The sequence below is a fragment of the Hydractinia symbiolongicarpus genome, chromosome 5 (assembly GCF_029227915.1).
Source record: "Hydractinia symbiolongicarpus strain clone_291-10 chromosome 5, HSymV2.1, whole genome shotgun sequence".
Lineage (NCBI taxonomy): Eukaryota > Metazoa > Cnidaria > Hydrozoa > Anthoathecata > Hydractiniidae > Hydractinia > Hydractinia symbiolongicarpus.
The window spans coordinates 6953468-6973885 of NC_079879.1; the positions used below are offsets into that span (position 1 = coordinate 6953468).

A 20418-nucleotide genomic window follows, 5' to 3' on the forward strand; every position below is an offset into this window, starting at 1 on the left:
CCCGCTATTCAAAAGAAGGATTGGCGACTAAAACTTCACTAAACGATTTCAGTGATTTTAAAAACTGTCACCATTATGTTTTAATGTTTTTATCATTTAGTTGAAATCAGATTTCTGGATGATTTCGATGTTATTGTTGGTCGTGTATCAAAGAGCGAATTGGAAGCATCGGTTAAATCAGCCATCGTGTCACTCCTGCAAATCGAAGACTGGAGAATACGAAACCTGGTTTGCGTCAACGGATCCATCATTGCCAAATTTGACTTCCTACCACCGGATGAGAATCTGGTACCGAATGCATTAGAAGTATTCAATACACAGCTGGAGCTTTTGAAATCAAGCGTCAAAGATGGAAGTCTTAGTGTGCAGCTGAGTGACGGAAGTTCTTTGTCGGTCGATGTTGATTATGAAATAGTAAAAAGTGAAGAGCCGAATAAAGCTAACATTAAGGATTCAGACTCTCTACTACCGCTGTATATTTCACTGGGTGTGGTCGGTGGAATTGCTTTAATAGCCATCGCTGTGTATGTTGTGATAAAGTTTAAGCCTTTAACTCGTTCCTACGTTGCATAGAATGTCTCTAGTTTTAACTGGTTTATTGTCTCGGATGTTTTAATTATTTAACTGTTTTAATTATTTATTGCTTATAAAACTATGTTCAGCTAAAAAGTTCTTTTTTAGAGTTATTGAGTCTCTAACCTCGTCCTAGTGCGCGCTATGTCTCCGATAGTCAGACGAGATATGTGGTTGCTCAAAAGCTAAAGATACTGTATAATGTGCGCACATTACAATAGATAAAAAAGGACCACATTGGGTAAACCTAATATTTTTAAATTTCTTCACCCACAAAACAACAGTGGGAGCATTCTCTTTTTTTAGAGTAAAAGAACTAAAATTTTCAATCGTTATGGTCTTGTAGGTTGTCCATAAGGTTTCATTCGTTGTAAACTGGATCTGCGCTCCAGTGGGACCACATAAATGGACTTAAGAAGGTATCTGACTTCACATTTAGCCTTTAGACTTTGAAACTTTTTTCTTGAAACATTTTAAATATTAAAACAATGATTTTTAGCCGACAATAACCTGCTGCAAAATTAAGCACCCAAGCATAATATTCGGATTATTTATTTACTTTACAGACACGATGAAGAAATTAATAAAAATTCAATCAAATTAAAATTACACCTAAAAATGATATTTCGGTAAATTTATCAAAGCTGATTTGTATGCAAAAGACCTTACTTATATTTTTACGATGAATGCGTTCACGAAATAGTTTTTCTTGTTTATTAAAATGTGCGGACGTCACAAAAAAGGACCTAAGACAAAAATGGAGAACCTTAGGCCTATTAGTAGAGTCCCATCTGTCTCTAAAGAAATTGACCGTATGTCGGTGAGATGTTGCTGTTATTGAGCTGTTATAGACTGTATTTCGCAGCATGTCTTTTTATACTTGCTGCAGGATAGGTGGCATAGATCCAGGAAAACATGTAGCAGCTGTTTTGATGGATTTTGATTGACGCATTTGACTGCCTTAACTATAAATTAATTCGTAAAAGGCATGCGGACTAGAAATGACTTAAGCCCATCCTATATGCAAAGTATTGTTACTTTTGTAGAAACTCACTATACAGTTTATGAAGGGGGGGACTTCCTTAATCTGCAGTAACAACATGTATAACACATCGTATATTTTTAAGTAACCGATCAATAGAGCAGGGAAATTGTTACATCCTACCTAACATTACATACTAAACAAGGGATTTTCTGTAGATCGGCAGTGCGGGCATGTACTTGGAAGATTTTTAATGGACACTAACGAAATGAATTTGAATTTTTGAGTTTAAGAAGCACTTAGAACTTTTATCCATAATCTACACGGGGCGGCAACCTCGTCCCCAGGGCATCTTGTATCTTTTCTGACCCGCCGTCCCAGGGTCAGAAAAGATACAAGATGCCCTGGGGACGAGGTTGCACGGGACGGGTATGTGAACAAAGTTTCCTTCTTGGTTTTAGTGAAAACACTAATTGAGTGAGTTTTTAATTACATGTCATGTCTCTAGTAAGCATATTTACTCATCCTATTGATTTGAAAAATACATACGAAAAATGCTTACGATTTAAAAACATTAATTTGCATGTGACTTATTAGACAGTAATTTTAATTACGTTGTCATAGGGAACAAGAAACAATGGTATTGATGCTGTTAAATTTCACAAAACGCATCGTCTTTCTTAAAATTTTTGAAAGTTAATTTCACGAAAATTTCTGATCGCGAAAGTTTCTTTCTTTATGGTATACTATTCTTTCGTAATGGCTTAAAAATATTTCGATTTTGTATTCGACCTGAGCGTCCCCCCCGGTTTGAACTTCCTGTCAACAAACGTAACACAATTTGCTCCGCGCTGATTGATTTTTTTTTCTCTCGATCACCTGCGAATCAGAATAATCAATTCCTATTTACATTATTGGGTTAATGAGATGCACCAAAACAATTTTGCCTACTCACCATGCTTTTTTTTACTGATCCAGTTTTTTTTGCTTTATCAATTATGTAACTTAATTTTACCTCCAAGGACAAAGAACGTGGATGAGATTGTCATTTTTTTGTTAGTTGCTTTAGTTCTGTACTTTTTTTTTATCAACTAATCTACTTAACTTATAGCTAGCTAGATAGCTATTTTAAGTACAGCGTAAATGGATGGACAGCAATGATTTTATCTGCTGTCGCTAGCCAGCTAGCTAGGTACCTTATATTTATGTTTATAAATGAGTTTCCAATGTTTACAAAGTGCCATATAATGCATATAATGCGTAGTGAATACCACGTTTTTGACTATCTAGTATATATTTAGCTACCACCTGCTTTTTCTGGTAGATATATAAGCTTTGCATATTTTGTGAAAAACCAGGCAAATCCACAGTGAGAATGGTGCACTGTATAGCATAGCCAGCAGGAGACCTAAGCTAGCGCAATTTTCTTACCATGGAAAATCAGAATGGCACCGTAGCTAAGTGGTTATATAACTCTCACACGTGCAGGGGACCAGGATTTGATTCCTTTTAGCAATGATTCAATATAGCTAGGTTCAATATAGGTCATGTAAGGGAATTGTGTATATGACAATGTAGGCCATTGTATGTTGCAACAACAAATGTGAAGTGTCTTATTGTACTTTTAGCATTTGAAGTTCTATTTTTTTAAATTACAATTAAAATTGATAAATTTAAGGTAAATTATAAACATAGTCTTCTGGAACATTATAACATTTAAAATAAAATCTAGAAAGCTTTTTGCAGTATATTACTACATTTTCAGGTAAAACTATAAAATTCTTGTTTATAAAACTGCTATTTTTTAACATACATATGTTTGGCATATAGCTAATAAGGGTGGCAAGTTTGGTAATGTTTTAGCTCATTTAATCTTTTGAATTTGTATCTTTTGAGTTAGTTAGGTTGATATTTGGTGCTGTTGGGGCTTGTTGATTTTATTTTATGGGTCAATGAACTTGTTTTAAACCCCTTAACTAGCCACTTGTTTACACCTACTCTAACCATATAGATAACTGCATGTGGCAGTCTATCATAAGCTTTCTCCAAACCTACAAAATTTCCCGACATGAAATGCCATTTGCCTGCTTTTAACACTGCAAACTTTTATTTCGTGTCAACAAACAAGTGTTTTGTTTTAACAATTTATATTTTGTTTTGCAATTACCAGGCATTTCGTGAAAGGCGTACGATCGCACGTGCACGCCCCCACACACGCGCAGATTTGTTTAGGCGTGCAATTAACCGCACGTCCAAATTTTGTTTTCTTTATGTCTGCGATAGCTTTCTGAAATTATAGAAATTACGACAAAAGCCAAATATGAAGTCAGAGAATGATTTAAGAATGCTTTACAACCCTTATTGTTAACTTAAATCTATTTTATGTACGTCGAAAACTGCATAGTTAAAATGCATAAAAGAAGCAAAATAATGAATTGTTACAGATCGTCTGTAACAACGATGTACGGAAGATTCTTTCTCGTGTTTTTATAACTTTATTATCCATTTTTATCTTACCAATCATAGAAGGACAAAGTTTCATGTGTCTGATTAATTCTATTTTTAATTTTTTTATCACATTTTTTGTTGCCACCTGTTGTTTGAAAGCAGCCAATATAAAAAAGAAAAGAAAGAAGGAATATCATTCAAAATAAATTGCTACATTTTTTACTTATTTTTAACAGCTTTTATCAATTTAGTCATGGGCTAAATACATGTCAATAACACCTAAAAATGATACCTGTCATATATACTGCTCTATTACCAGAAGCAAATCATTTCAATATGCTCAATGCGATTGCAAATATATAAACAAACAACACAAAAGAAATATTGATCTCTACAATCATGTTTTAGAGAGAGTGAAAAAATCATTATTGAGAAAAAAAAATAAAGTAGTGAAGTAAGGTTAAAGTATTGGATTCTTTTAAAAAACTTTGTTCAGATTAATTTTTTAATGTGCATGATTTATGTCATTTGTTAAAAGAATGCGGCAAATATATATGTTCCATTCAGTAACTTTTTTGTGATTTTATAATTCAAGCTTTATATATTTATAATCGTCTTTCGGAAAAATAAAGTTCAAAAATAACTAAAACAAAATAAGTAAAAAATAAATAAAATCTTTAATAATAATGATTTATTATTATAGTAAGAAATTTTATGATCCATCCTTAGCATTGAAATGTTAATTATCGTTATTAGCCACGCTTTAACTTTCCCTAATTTAAATTACATTAAATATTGTTTGTCCAACATGTACTTACAAATGATTACTGTGGAAAGATTATCATTTCTTGAACATGATAGTTTAGTAGGCGACGTTTCGGGAGATCCTTCTCCCATCATCGGGCAAAGTAAAATGATGTTGCGCATGTATTTATATAATTGCAGAGGATCGAAATTCATAAAAATTAACCAATGAGAAACAAGCTGATAATTACAGTTAATTACGGTAATTAACATTTTCGTACCTGGATGTAGGTAACTACTTCTTCTGTAGGGCTGGTAATCAAATCTCTTGGAATTGATTCGAGATGCTGTTTATGTGTTTGTTACGTTCTACACTGTTGATGGTTTCTTTAATCTTCCTGGCAGTTGTTCTGGATTCTCTGTCTATGATTTTCTTCTCATCCCATAAACTGATGAATTCTGCTCCAGCTGTGGTCCGCAATTTTGTTTTTCTTCACATCTCCGTTTCTCACTGCGCGCATATGTTCTTGTACTCGTTGCTTAAACTTTCTTTTTGTTTCACCTATATACACTGCATCACAATCTTTACACAGGATTTCGTAAACAACATTGCTTTGTTCTTCCAGGTTTATTTTGTCTTTTGGTTTAGACAAAGTGCTTCTTAGGGTGTCTTTAGAGGTAAGAATGCATTTGATCTTGTGTTGCCTTAAAACTGGACGAATGATCTCGCTGGTACCTGGTACGAAAGGTAGGAATGCTCATGCGATAAATTCCTCTGATGTTTCCTTGTTGTCTCCGTTGCATCTTCTCTTCATTTTATTTTGTACTTGCGTGATGACTTTATGACTGTATCCATTGCGATTAATGCATTTCTTACACGTCGAATTTTCATTTTCCTCTCCTGTTTGTCACTGACTACTATGTTGGCACGATTCAGTAATGAAGATATGACACTTTCTTTGCAAGATTTCTGATGGTTTGATTCAAAGTTAAGGTACTGGTCAGTGTGTGTTGGTTTACGATACACTGAAACTGAAATGGTACCATTCTTGCGTTTGACCAAAGTGTCCAGGAAAGTGATACTTTCATCGTGTTCAAGCTCAACAGTGAATTTGATTTGTCGATGTAGGCCGTTGATGTGTTCATGGAACTCTTCTAGATGAGATCATTTGATTATGGCGAATACGTCGTCAACAAATCTTTTCCAAACCTTTCAACGTCTGTCTGATGTGACTAATGCTGTTGTCTCCTGTGCTTGCATGTATATTTCTGCGACTACTGATGATGCAGGGCCTCCCATGGCAACTCCGTCTGTTTGAGTGTAGAAGTTCTTATTAACAGATACCATGTTTTGGTTAGAACAAGTTCGACCAAACGCAGAAAATCCGGTACTGGAATCTTTGTCTTTTCACCGAATGCAGCATCGTTTTTGATAAGGTCTTTAATGATGTTTAAGGTGTCTTTTATGGGAACATTTGTGTAGAGTGATGTGACATCAAATGATACCATGCATTCGTGGTCTGCTATCTTTATTGCTCTGATGTATTCCGAAAATTCTTTTTAGTTTTTGCTGTGGTCACTTGCTGTGAATTTGCTGAGGATGAAAGCAAAAAATTTTGATAGGTTGTATAACGGTGTTCCAGTGCAGGAAGCTATTGGTCGAATTGGATCTCCCTGTTTATGAATTTTTGGTAGTCCGTAAAATCGCGGTGGTGGTCCGTCACAAGGTTTCAGTCGGTAATACTGCTTATCGTCGATGTATTCTTTTCTCTTCAACTCCATTAAGATGTTCCTCGCTTCTTGTTTGATGACTTCTGTGGGATCTTTCTTGAGAAGTTGGTAAGGGATCGTCTCAAAATGTTCGTACGTTTTTTTCGTATAATTATACGAACGCTACGAAGTACTTCGTTTCGTGAAACGAATGTCATACGAAGTGCTTCGTTTAAAATAAAAAATATAAACGAAGTTTATACGAACTTTTTTAATACATGATACGAACTTAAACGAAGTTTTTTTATCATACAAAATAAAATGATACGAACTTTGAACGAAGTAAATTGCTATACGATCTTGAAACGAACTTCAAAAGTACCGGCGTAATAGCGCGTAATTATTTCAATACAAAATCAGAAACAAAAGAATTAAACGAAGTTTTTTTGACATAGGAAAAGAAATGATACGAACTTTAAACGAAGTAAATTGCTATACGAACTTAAAACGAACTTCAAAAGTACCGGCGTAATTGCGCATAATTATTTCAATACGAAACCAGAAATAAAAGAAGTAAAATATACGATTTATTTTAATAGTTTCAACCAAACTTAAATTTAATATCAAGCATTTGTATTTCCTTTTTAAAATATCGAATTTAATTAAATTAAACAGTTTTTTTTAAAACTAGCTACTTTCATAGCATGTCTAAAAATTACGACAGTGATATCGATTGGATATATGACACAGCCAGTTCCGACGACGAGACTGATTTGTTGCAAAGTATATATTTTTTTATTTTTTTCTCCCCTTTTTTTAAACTCTTAAATTTATTAATGTAGTTAAAATTCAATTTACTTATTTTTTTAGATAAAAATAAAAGACGAGGAAGACCAAGCATACACGAGAAATATCCGGAAATAATTACTTGTGTCAAGACGTTGATAGAACAGGGTTCTGCTGAAGCTCACTTACGTCGGAGAGACAGTGTTATGTACACAAATGGGCTTTCTTTGAATGATATCGTTATGCACGTCAAAAAAACCTTGGGTATAACTGTTAGTCGCCACACCATTCACAGATTAATGCTTCCACCCCGAAAAAAAAACACAGCGAGTAAAAACTACAAATGTCTGATAGACGCACGTGTTCCTCCAAAAAGAAATACAAAAGAAAAAAAAACACACGACGACTTTCATTTCACTTGCGGTCAAGTTCGCATAGTTAACGAAATGGGATATCTTTGCAAAGAAAACACACTTATGCTGTCCGTAGACAATAAAAATAAAGTTGATGTGGGTATTCCAGCGAACAGCAGACGAACGAAAATACGCACTTTTCATTTGGTTAACGAAGCACCAAATTATAATGATCACGATTTTCCAAATCCAAACTCAAAGCTTGTGCCTGCTGGCTACCAAATACTAAAGGACCGAATACAGCGGAGTCGTTCTCTTTCTCCTGCAAAGAAAATTACTTTTCGACGCAAGCGATCTTTATCCGAAGGATCAAACATTGACAACCAACTCAAACGATTTGTAAGAATATCGAAAGACAAGTTGAATCGTTCAATAATAAACTGGCCGCGTTCTGGAAAACTTCTGGTGCAGTTGTATCCATCGCGTCTTATTGAAAGCACCAACGTGATGCACGTCAATCATATGATAAATTTGATTGAAAAAGAAAGAAAAATAAAAGAAATCGTTAATGTTGTTGCGATTGCTGACGGAGGCCCTGACTGGTCAGTTAAGGGCATTATTAATTTCATGTCTATGGGTTTGATTTTATATTGCATCATTAAATTATGTCTTTATAAACTTCTCTTTTTTTAGTTAAAATGGTGAATATGTAGCGGTTAACGTTTTAAAAAAAAACTGTTGAGCTTGTTACGTCATAGCGTTATTCATTCTCACTTATTCTATTCAAAACTGAAACTTTACAGCATGATAGTTCTGTACAAGTTGCTAAATTTGGAGCCACGTGTACTATCTTATGTCGTAACCGTTGATCTTTGCTAAACTATTGCTAAATAATTGATAACTTATCGAATAGTTCACTGTCTGTTTTTTAAGAACGTGTTTCTTACACGTTTTAAAAAAAATATATATAAGTAGAGTGGGGGAAGCTAACTGACACATCTATATATTTACACAAAGACAAATTTCCAAGATTTTAATGTAAAAATAAGTTTTTAACTTGAAAAACATTCTTCTCGGGATCTGCATTTATTTTCATTTTTTCTGGAAAATCTACAACAATGTCTTCCGAGGTTGTTTACAAGAAAAAGACAAGAGTACAAGCCTTGGATCCCGAATCAAAGCATTGGCTGTTAGCGACGATCACTGATGTTCAACTTGAAAGTGCGAAAGTTACTTGGAATGGTTACTCCAAAGAGTACGATTGCTGGCTAAATAAAAAAGACATTCGTATGCCGGTTAAAATAAGACCAATGATTTCCAGAAATTTAATATCGAAGAAAAACTTTCCAAATCGAAAACATCCAAAAGATCTCCAATATGAAGATGTCATTTACGACATGAAAAGAAATCAGAAATTTATTGTTGACACAAACGATCAATACGAGGCTAAAGTATGTCGACAAATACTTATGCTGATAATTACTACTATTTTTTTAATGCTAAATTCTAACATTTTTTTATATTATTATTAGATTACTACAACCACTGGAGAAGCAGTTCTTTACGAAAACCTCAAAGAATACGATGGTGAAATCGTTGCAGTAGCGGAAGAACCTGATGCAAACATGCTACAACTAGATTTTTCAGATGACACAACCGTTGAAGTATCAACAGAAGAAAAGTCGTGTTTACCGGCTTTAAAGTCTTTAGACATTTTGTTTGAACCTGCCTTAAAAAGGTCATCTTCACTTTCACCAAAGGACCTTCCAACCCTTCAAGAAGAAACATTTCAGCCTGAAATCCATGAAACAACAGAATGTTTAGAAGAAGGAGAGAGTATATCTTCACTGCTGAAGAAATTATTTCGAGAAATAAAAGAAATTAAGGTCGACATACGGGAAATTCGAGAAAGAATTGACATAAACGAGGCTACCACTAATCAAATAAATGATAAAGTAGAACTTGTGGAAACAACTACAAAACACATTGAGACGCATTTAAAAAGAAGAAAGGAGAAAAGTAAACTTTCATCTGAAACATTTTTTGTTCGTCCAGACAGTACCAGAGCATTTCAAGTCACCCCCACTGTTAACGCCACTAACATTACTTCCGAAGAATTTAACATGACACCTGAAGTCACAAGTATCCTGGCCGATATCACTAATGTGACGCCTGAACACGTTAATGTCGCGCCCGAAGAAATGCAACCTCCGCAAATTTCCTACATGCATTTACTGGAAAATCCCATGACTACTGACCCAACCACATTTCAGCTTTTTACTGAAATGAATGATCCAGTTAACTCGACGCCACTTCCAAAAAAAAGAAAAATAAATTCTTGTGCTTGTTATATAAAACAGCAACTGCAAGCGTTGTATACCGAGGAAGAGCTAGCGGTAGGAAGAATACAAGGTGGTGTTCGAAATTACCAAACAGGAGCGTTAAACACTTCTTCCCTCTCTCCGAATCGTATGAGTGTTATAGTGCGTCAAGCAAAAAAACGGTACAGCGATGAATTTATGGAAATGAAAAATTTAAATGAAATTGTGAACTCAAAATGCAGACAAGTAAAACGAAAATTAATCGCCAAACAAAAAGCCAGAGACAATGTTTAACGAAACGAACTTTATAATTGTTGAAAAAAATTAAATATAAAGACTATAGATAATAGTCCAATTACAATAAACGAACTTCCTATAAGCAAATTTTTATACGAACTTCTTTAAAAATGATACGAACTACATACGAACTTTATTTTAAATGATACGAACTTTATACGAACTTTTAATTTTGATGATACGAAAAAGTTCGTATTAAAAATAAAATGATACGAAAGATTTAATAAATCGATACGAAGTTTTTTATACGAATTATACGAACTACGTACGAACATTTTGAGACGGTCCCTAAGGCCCGTTGTTGATGTGTTCATTGCACTTGTTGATGTAGTCAAGTGTATTCATGATAACTGTTGTTCCCCCCTTGTCTTCTGGTAGGAATATGATATCTTTGTCCTTCTTTAGATTCTTCAATGACAGTCTTTAAGATTTTTGCAAATTGTCCTTTGGTGTTTTGCTTTTCTGTAGCGTGAGGCTTACTTTAGCTCTTACTGTGTCTGCCTCTTCTTTTGGTAGATCTTTAATTGCCTCTTCCACTTTTGCAACTATTTCTTTCTTTGGAATTGAAGCTGGTGTCATGCAGAAATTCATTCCTTTTGATAGAAGGTTTGTTTCTTCTGTCCTGAGTTGTCTGTTGGAGAGATTGACAATCCATTTGCTCTTTTCTATACCCGTTTGTGTATCATCATTGAATCTGTCATTGATTTTGTTGAACTTTATCATATCGTTTTGTTGAACTTTATCCTCAATTTTCTTTGCCCGATGATGGGAGAAGGATCTCCCGAAACGTCGCCTACTAAACTATCATGTTCAAGAAATGATAAACTTTCCACAGTAATATGAATACTGAACAGACAAACCAAAATAATATCTTTAATTAATGACTTTACTCACAATTTTTCGGACCATGTGAAATTTGTTGTAACTTGCACCTTACACCAAAACAATAGCCTCTGTGCGGGGTAAGAGGGTTAAGGAAATTTGTTCTTACTTTTGCTTCTCAAAAATTTAATAAGATCGCATATCATGCGCGCATTGCACACATGAAATTATTGGGCCCTCTTTTCCTAAAATTTTGTGATAGTAGATGTTATTAATTCTACTCATGATTTTCTATCTAATTCATTTAGAAATATGCAATTAATAAATTAAAAAAATCGATAGATAGTATATAATAATTAAATCTCATTATGGCAAGCTTTTGGAAACAGCTTAGCTTGCTGCTGTGGAAGAATTATGCCATCAGAAAGAGACAGATAGTATGTATCTTTGTTATTTCTTTTGTTATGCAAATTTTCATGTATCTTTTACGAGTCATGTGGTAATAATGGTAACATGCCTTTTGTGCAGGGAGTGTCATTCTAAAGGAGAAAAAAGTATTTTTACAACCTATAAAACCTATTTGTTTTCTCAACCTAGAGAGGTTAAGCAAAATATAATGTTAAACCAACCTTATAGCAAAGTTTTCAAACATTTTAAGATTTGTAATAGATTCTAGGTCTGTAATATTAAATAAAAAAATTGACCACTAAGCATTAAAAAGATCAAGTTTGAATCTTTGTAATCCAAAACACTAGCGTGACAGTGCATTTGCAGTAAACTGATCCGTGGCTATCTTTTTTATCACTACAATACAAGACTTTTTTGTGTATTTAAAGTGGTTAATTTGTAAGTTGTAATTTTATTTAGTTTCGGAATTGTATGGAAATATTGTGGCCACTCGCCATCTTTTTAATTCTTGTGTCTGTACGTCGTGAAAGACCCCCAGAGAATGTTCCTCCAAGTGGGCGTAAGTTTAGATATATTTTTAGTTAAACGCTCTGTCTGATCAGGTTAAACATATCAAATAACTATTTTAAGTTAAGAAGGATGAATATGTATTTTTATTTTTGCCATAATATTTTTCTGGGTGATAAATTTTTGGGCTATAAAATCCTTTTTTTAACTTAAAATGTATTGGTTTAATACACTTGAGCGTGTCTTTTTATGAGCAATGACAAATTCAGCCAACATATATGTAAAAACCTTGTGAATGGCATTCAAATGTACCAACTTTACCTTGCAGCAGCCTCAACAAAATTACCACTTTATAAAATTGTTGTATGTTATAATGTGTTTTATAAGTATGTGCATGTTAAAAATATAGGCAATATTTTTTGTAGCACCTTATTTCTGACCTGATGGATTTTTGTTGTTGATATTTTAGAATCAATCTATTTTGTACCTCGTGCTCTTCCATCTGCTGGTGCCATACCATTTGTACAATCTTTATATTGCAATTTTAAAGACGTCAACAAGTTCTTAGCGAGTCCACAGGAACTTCCAAAATTCACTAGCTCAGTGTAAGTCTTTTCTAGGGGTTTTTAGATTTTTTTGCATATAAAATTATAAAAGAAAATAGGGATTCTTAAGTACTTTTACAAGTTGGACTTACTAAAAGATTTGCATGAGAAATTCAAAATTATATATCCACTTTTTGAAATTCGAGATGTGGTTTTTTAAATACTTATTTATTTCTATTGACGCTTGACTGCCACTTTCACCTTCTTCTTTGAAATGAGAAGTTAGAGTAGTTATGGCATGTTCCAATGGTTTTCCATTTTTGTTTACATGCACCAGTTGAGCATAAAGAGTGGCAGCATTAAGGATGGCTGCAATATTGTTCCATGTATGCCTTTAAAAAAAAGTAATTGGACGAGGGCAATTGTTGACATAGTTGACATACTCTAAATTCACATCTAGTTACCTTAATTCTTTGTATCTAACATTGTTAAGTGGAAACACACTTTAATGATGTGCTCCCTACATATTGCATATAAAGAAACCTTAATTAGGCAGTAATCTCTGTCTCTTACTGTATTATGAAATGCATTAACCCTATTCGGTCCGGGGGGGGGGGGGATTCCGCCCCCCCCTGTTTTTTTTTTAATAACTCCTGATTGCTTTGTTATATGGCTATGATACTACTGAGTTTCAACATTTATCTATTAGACACCTGCATGCTAATTTTTTAGGTCCCATACCTTTCAGAGGCTTTGATATTGGCCATTACTCGAAACTACCCCTAAAAATCTCTATGAAATCCTTATAATGGGGAAAATATAATAACTCCTGTTAGGATTATCCTTAGAACTTGAAACTTGCAACACAACTTTGTTTCATCAAGAAGAATCATTTTGAATAATTTGAACACGTGACTAATCCGATTTCCCGATTTTGTCGGATTTTACCCGAAAATTGGAAAAAAACGGATTTTCGGGCAATTTTTGGCAATTTTTCATCCGATCCATGTAAAAACCGGAAGATATGTTAAATAACTTTTATTTAGCTTTCAGAAACTTCAAACAGAATGTAAAAATTCGCTCTAGAACAAAAGTAATTATATTTTAAGCAGATAGTGGCATTTTTAACAATTTTCAAGCTTTTGATGACGTCACAGAAAATGTGCTGACGCAAGCAAATTTTTTTTGGCGCCATTTTGTTCCTTTTATGACGTACTATAAGTGTGCCAAGTTTGATTCAATTTGAACAACCCTATGAAAAGTTATTGAGGGCTATGTTCGAAAAACCCCGGACCGAATAGGGTTAAAGAAGTGTTATACAAAATGCATGAAATTGCTTTCGTAGCTCAATTACTTTCGTAGCTCTTTACATTGATCTTTTTTTAAACTTTTTCTTTGATGGGCAACTTTAGGAGACTTCGTCCCCAAAGTCTGTTAGTTAGGTTTTTTATATTAATCCCTAGGAACGACAAGGTTGACGAGGACCAGACTTCTTTCTATCACAATCATTTGAGTAATCATAACCTGGATACAGCAGGTTATAGATTAGTAAATTTTATTTGAGTATATCATGCTGTGGGCTATAAAAGTCATTAATTACATAATAGGGTAAAAAATAGGCTGAAGAAGGTGAAAGTGACACTCAAGCATCGATATAAATAAATAATAAAATATTAAAAAACAATATCTGGAGTTTAACAAAAAATGGATATGTCTTTGGGAATTTCTCATGTGAACACGTTGTGATTATAACATTGTGTTTCATTTAATATTGAACAGGTTGATTGGCTAGGTTAGAACGGATTTATTAATACATATTTTAAAGAAATTAGTAGATGAAATACATGTACTATTTGTCCCAAACATGTATAGTTTTGATTCTGTTATGTCTTTTTTAGCTTTTCTAAGTTTGCGAGTGATCTCAGTCCAATATTAACCAACCAAACTAAACTGGGTTTATTAAGAAATATTTCAGCCAACATCAGTGCATTAGTCAGCCAGAGCCTTGGTATATTTCGGAGCTTTAACCAATCAGGTATACATTATATAGTTAACACGGGAGTATGTACATTATACGAGACACATTGAAAATTTGTTTTAGACTTCAAAGGTTAACTACACCACCTAAAATTTCGTAAATAGCCTAAAATTTGGACCAAAGTTATTGACTTCTCCTAAAAGTTATGAAATTTATATATCCTAACATGCATTTATTCTTTTTGTACTTTTAATTATAGTTTTATAAAAGATTAGCCAGTACGCATTATCAATTCAAGGAAAAGTTTGATTATGGGTTGCCTAAAATTTTGTCAAAATCTCCTAGGAAATGAAATCGTTTTTATATGTATATTAGTGTTTTGCTCCTAAATTTTGACTCCCAAGCCTCCTAAAATTGTAAAATTTCAAATCTGTGGCCAGTTGTGTTTTGTACATACTGCTATTATAGAATTTCCTATCACCGATTTATTGGGAGATAACAGTGCTGCAGCTACCACGTTGCTAAAATCGGCAGGCTTAAGCGATTCTGTGGTTGCATCTTTGATTGGAAGCAAAGTAAAGGTTTGTAAATCTGCTCATTATTTATAAAATTTTTCACAGCATAGTTTTCTCTAATTGTAAATTATTGTACTTAAATGTCAAAAACAACCAAAAATATTAGTTGAATAAAATTTCAGGGTAAAAACACTGGCTGAAACATTTATGCTAGATTTTCAGAAAATCCCAAGAAAGTTTAAAAGAATTATAATTACTTAATTTGGAGAAACCTGAGTTTAACAATATTTGATGCTCTTAATACAAGTGCTAATGGGTATTCTGTCCAAAAGTTAACAATCATGTTTTATGTGTCTATAAAATTAGGAAAGTAAAAAAATTAAACAAATTTATGCAGAATCAACATTTTAGTTGGTAATGTACATAGCGTTTATCGCAAAAAAAGTAAATAGTTATAATTTTAAAAGCAAAAAGGACTTTGTGCAGATAAATAAAAAGAAACTGTTTATATTTTAGTTTCATTTTATTGTTGCTTTTACTCTTCTCTGATAAATCATTTTATTTCTTTTTAGTTTTCTGGTGCTGTTAAGTTCACAAGGAGCCTGAATTTAGGAGAAATTAGAAAATTGGTTAGCAATAGTAGCTTATTAATAACTACTTTCTTGGTATGTAGCATATATTTTTTTAAATATATTTTAGTCAGTGCAGATAAGAAAATTCGCGAAATTTGTTTATTCTTTGTCAATAAAGTGTAGAGGTTGAAACGTTGGTCAAAATAATGTACAGGATCATATGTTCTCGACAAACGCCTGAAGATATCAGGGATTAAAATTTTTTCGGACATCAGCAATCACCGTCAAAACCACCAAAATTTTTTTTTAGAACTTTGTATACCTGTTGTTTTATTTATTTTGACCAGCGTTTCAACCTCTACACATTATTGACAAAGAATAAGAAAATTTTGCGAATTTTTTTATCTGCACCACATTGCTGACGTCAGCAAAACATCTAAAACAACTTTTATTGACCTTTTGCCTAAGTGGATTTCTCCACAGGTCTTATCGACTATAGTTCCTGATGAAGACTTGCAAGAGCTGAAATAGAGAATAAACTTATGTCTCCCTTTCACTGTTTTAATGTAACTTTGTGTATTATACATTCAAGATTTTTATATAAATATAAACTACACACGTTTCTTAAAACTTACAGTATATATAATATATTTAAAATTTGGATTTCATTTTTTTTTTTTTTATTGGAACAACTTTTTTAACAAACTTTTTTCTTTTCTTTGGCAAGGATTTCTTATGTAAAAATATAATTAATTTAGTAAAAATGAAGAACATATGTGCTTTTTTTAAAACATAAGAAAAATTGAAATTGTGTGGCAGTTTTTGGTAAAGCTGTTGTTAATTTTAAAGTTTAAAAGTTGTGTTAGCAAGAAATTGCACATGTGACATTTTAACATTGCAATAAATTAGAAAGACTGTTAAATGGTAATCAATGCAACTCAAAATAGTCATTTTAATTTTTTCCGTAATTTTTTTTAGGAAATAGGAAAAGGTTTATGCAATAATGAAACACTGTCCATGCTACTGGATTTCCCTAAAAATGTGTCTTCGGTAAATATTTATTTGTTGTTAAAATCTTTTTTTTAGTAGGCTCTCATTTATAGTCAAGGTTTATGTGTGAATCATTTTTTTAATAATCTAACATCTATTTCTTTTATCACATGCCTTGTTATTAGCATCCTAAATAGATTGTAATTTTATGAGAGTGATAAATAATTTTTTACTTGACAATGCTTTTCGCAGTTTACAACAACGACTTAACCTGATGAATTAAACTAAGCAAATAGCTCTGTTGAGAGGGGAACCCAATAATATGTAAAAATAAATGGCTGTTCATTTTGCTGTGTACTTTGAATACACAAAAGCTGGTACACAAGCCTTCGAATATTGTTTTACCAAAGAAATTACCTAAGTGTTAACAATTACAAGGGATTTACTCTATCTACTATGAAATTATCCAAATATTTTTATAATATTTATTTTTACCAAACCTTTTAAAATTAAAATAGTGCTGAGGAGAATGCCAAAGCACACTGAAGTAATTCTGAAGGCTTGTTTGTGCTTTTGGTCATTGTGTTTGCCAAGGCTTATTGAGTTTTTGACTATTGTTTAAGGCATTTTTTTCTGACAAAGGCCTTAGATGTATATAAATGCTTAAAATTGCAGTACTGCTTTAGCTATTATTTATCGAAGCGAATAGTTCTGAAATTCAAAGGCCGTGTACATCTTTTGTAGTACTTTGTGAAGAACTGTAGTAAATGTTATAGTGTCAAGCAAAATATGTACTTTATTTTTAAGGCTGATATTAGTAAGGAAGTATGCAACTTGTCACCTTTAAATTTGATCATCCTGGGGAATGGCATAAGTCAATACGTGAGTCAGCATAGCAGCACCATTATTGCTGAATTAATGGTAATAATATTTATACTATTATAGTCTTATACTTATATTATATACTATTATATTATATATTTATACTATTATAGCATATGATCAAGGTTTGTAATGATTTTGTAATAGCAATTATGATAATAAAATATTAGAATAAATAGTCCAAAAGCTGGAAATGTCATAATGTAAAATGACTTATATTCAATAAAAAATCTATTTTTGGTATACAAATTTCCAACTAATACAGGAATAAAAATAAAGAAAGAAAGAAATCACAGATATTCAGTATTAATTCAGTTGATCTTATTTGACCTATTTTCACATAGAACATAACCAAAATTGACATGGAAACAATTGAAATGATTGAGACTGAGATTAATGTTCTCACATCAGAAGTAAGTGTATCATTTACAAATACCATGAATATATGTGTAGTTTTGAATTTGGTTTGTAAACTTATCTTGGTTTAATGTTGCAGTTGAATCTTATTTTTTTAAGTATAAAAGCATTTTGATATTTTTTTAAGTTTCAGGAACTTAGAGGTTATGAGGGGATTTTCAGTGATGTTGTTGGGTTTATTCGTGGAAATGATTCTGGTGCAGGAATTCCTAGCATTGCAAGAGATTTTACTTTAAGAGAATTTATATGTGGCAAAAATGATACAAAGAGCCACACATCTAAAACAGGAAATTCAACAACAACAGCACGTCCAACAACAACAGCAGGTGACACAACAAGCGAAACGACAACTAAAGCAACTTCAACAAGTCAAACAACAAATAAACCAACTACAACACCCAAAAAAACTACTAAAGTCCATGGTGGTGCGTTATAAATTTAATTCTCATTTGACCAGAGCTGAAATCTAAATTGAAGTTCTACTCACAGTAAAAGTGCTTACAAAATTACAATACACACCTGTTCAGAATAAAACTTTATAAAATATGTTTTTGTTAGAAAGAGATTATCAAATTTGCTGCAATAAAAATGCATGCAGTGAAACTTATTGTAAAACTGTTAAAAAAAATGCCATTGCTGTATTTTATTAAAAAAAGCATTCTATTTTTAAAGCATTAAAAAAACTTTTAAAAGCTTAAACAATTGTTTTTTGTTATGGTCTGCATTTATGTTTAGTGGGTAAATTTGATGTGCAAAAAAAAATAAAAATAAAAGTGATCAGAATTCACAACCAAATAATTTGAACCCAAACCTTGTGATAGAGATAAAAAATGTTTTCGCTATAACAAAAATGAAGCTGTATTTGTATAAAGGGCTATCAGGGCAACAAACAAAGGTTAGGAGCAACATTTTTTTTCCTGCTATGCACTATACATTAAATGGGAAAGTGATTAGTAGTTGAAGTATCTCAACAATATTGAATGTGTGTTTGACAACTTGTTTATGTTTTAAAGGTGGAAAGGATAAACAATGTAATCTTATTCCTCCATGGAGTAGAAGTGATTGTGGCTGGGGTGGAATATCCGAAAGCCAATGCCTTCGCCAAGGCTGCTGCTTTGATAGCAGTATAAAGAAAGCAAAATATTGTTTCTGTAAAACACGTAAGTTCGATGATTTCATAAAAAATAATCTTGGAATCAATCTTGTCTTTTACATTGTTTACCTATGCATTATTTTCTTCTTGTAAAAAAAACATTATGTTTTACTACAACCAGTTTTCCCAATCACTCTAACTTCAGACAAGAAAATCCTCATGCGCAATCCTGAATTTGGCTAGGAAGAGTGATCTCACACTGTTAAAAACTTACTTTGTGGTGAATTATGTTTTAGTTAGCAGAAATAGCTGTTGCAATGTACGCAATCGATTTCTGACTCTGTTATCCAGTGGGTCAGGTGGCTCGTCTGCAATGTCTCAATTCTTCACGCTGGCTTTACAAGGCAAGATCTTGTACACACCAGATAATAACAAAACAAGGGAAGTAGTTGGAAGAATATCTTCATTTTTGTCATCGGTACGTATTTTTTAGTTGTTTTTTTTTAAAACATTTGTACCAAGCTTTAAGTAATCTTAAGTCCTATAGTCTTTTTATTTTCCAAACAATTTAAACATGGTAATACATACTGGTATGTGACGTTGCTAGGATGCAATGTATCGTCATTATTTTGTTTTTTGATGCTATATAAATATTGCCAGTCATGGTGCACAACATTAGGAAGATTTGTTTATCACTTTTTTAACTATAGCTTTAAAATTTTCTTATTATAAGAGAAAATGTTATGTCTTTTAGTTTTCAAGGGGATTAAAGGCAGTTGCTAATTTGAAACCACTTATTAGTTATGGCCTTAACATTACAGAAAGCTTTGTCAGGAACAGACAGCAATTGGAACAGGTAAATTTGCATTTTCCATGAACCAAGTAATACTTAATGTAATGTAACATTAGAGTAATGTGTGATGTCTATTGCAAATCAGGCTTCTCTATTTCTGGATACTTAATTGCTCAAAATAAATAAATTTATTAAAGGCTTATAACCAGGTATGTTAAGATACAGTCAATGTACGCTTTGCTTTGTCATGTGACCAAGGAAATAGAGGGTGGAATAAGCGGGAAAATATCACACATCGTTAGTTAGATTTGCAGGCCAACCCAACCTCTTGGTGTGAGATTTTTCAAGTACAGTAATTATATATTTCTTGTTATTCTTTTGTAATTTTATATTTCAATACCCAGTCCGATTTACTACACTTTTATCGCATATACGAAGGTTTTAAAGAGTTAAAAAATCAAGTTATTTTCAATTGGATGCAATAAATGAGAAAATAACGATGTGAGCATATGTAACAAAAATTTGAACTTTTGGCAACAAATTTATGGACAATATCTTGGTCAAGTAATTGTGACATATACTTAATAATAAGTAACTATATAACAAAGTATTTTTTTTTTGTTTTCTCGGGACTTTATCCATTAATACTAGTTTTTTAAAAGAAATCTTTAACTTGTGTCAG

The 20418-nt window shown here is 32.5% G+C and overlaps 4 protein-coding genes across 4 annotated transcripts in view; all 4 read left to right on the forward strand.

Moving 5' to 3' along the window:
- The window catches only part of LOC130644459 (uncharacterized), a 31616-nt gene extending 30947 nt beyond the window's left edge, over positions 1–669 (forward strand). The window contains exon 24 of the mRNA XM_057450079.1: positions 101–669. Coding sequence (XP_057306062.1) covers positions 101–573 — 473 coding nt within the window. The 3' untranslated portion in view covers positions 574–669. The remainder of the gene's footprint in view (positions 1–100) is intronic.
- A 4999-nt stretch (positions 670–5668) lies between these two features.
- Positions 5669–8346, forward strand: LOC130644463 (uncharacterized). The gene is made up of 2 exons (XM_057450085.1): positions 5669–7240; positions 7328–8346. Exons 1-2 carry the CDS (start codon positions 7162–7164, stop codon positions 8287–8289), a joined length of 1041 nt encoding a protein of 346 aa, XP_057306068.1. The 5' UTR covers positions 5669–7161; the 3' UTR covers positions 8290–8346.
- Positions 8347–8482: 136 nt separating this feature from the next.
- Positions 8483–11074, forward strand: LOC130644462 (uncharacterized protein PF3D7_1120000-like). The gene is made up of 2 exons (XM_057450084.1): positions 8483–9047; positions 9129–11074. Exons 1-2 carry the CDS (start codon positions 8715–8717, stop codon positions 10209–10211), a joined length of 1416 nt encoding a protein of 471 aa, XP_057306067.1. The 5' UTR covers positions 8483–8714; the 3' UTR covers positions 10212–11074.
- A 265-nt stretch (positions 11075–11339) lies between these two features.
- Positions 11340–20418, forward strand: part of LOC130644464 (retinal-specific phospholipid-transporting ATPase ABCA4-like) — a 41708-nt gene continuing 32629 nt past the window's right edge. The window contains exons 1-13 of the mRNA XM_057450086.1: positions 11340–11473; positions 11904–12003; positions 12421–12556; positions 14395–14531; positions 14943–15055; positions 15562–15654; positions 16540–16611; positions 17359–17472; positions 17778–17846; positions 17978–18275; positions 18864–19010; positions 19240–19421; positions 19698–19799. Of these exons, the coding sequence (XP_057306069.1) occupies positions 11405–11473; positions 11904–12003; positions 12421–12556; positions 14395–14531; positions 14943–15055; positions 15562–15654; positions 16540–16611; positions 17359–17472; positions 17778–17846; positions 17978–18275; positions 18864–19010; positions 19240–19421; positions 19698–19799 (1632 nt within the window). The 5' untranslated portion in view covers positions 11340–11404. The remainder of the gene's footprint in view (positions 11474–11903; positions 12004–12420; positions 12557–14394; positions 14532–14942; positions 15056–15561; positions 15655–16539; positions 16612–17358; positions 17473–17777; positions 17847–17977; positions 18276–18863; positions 19011–19239; positions 19422–19697; positions 19800–20418) is intronic.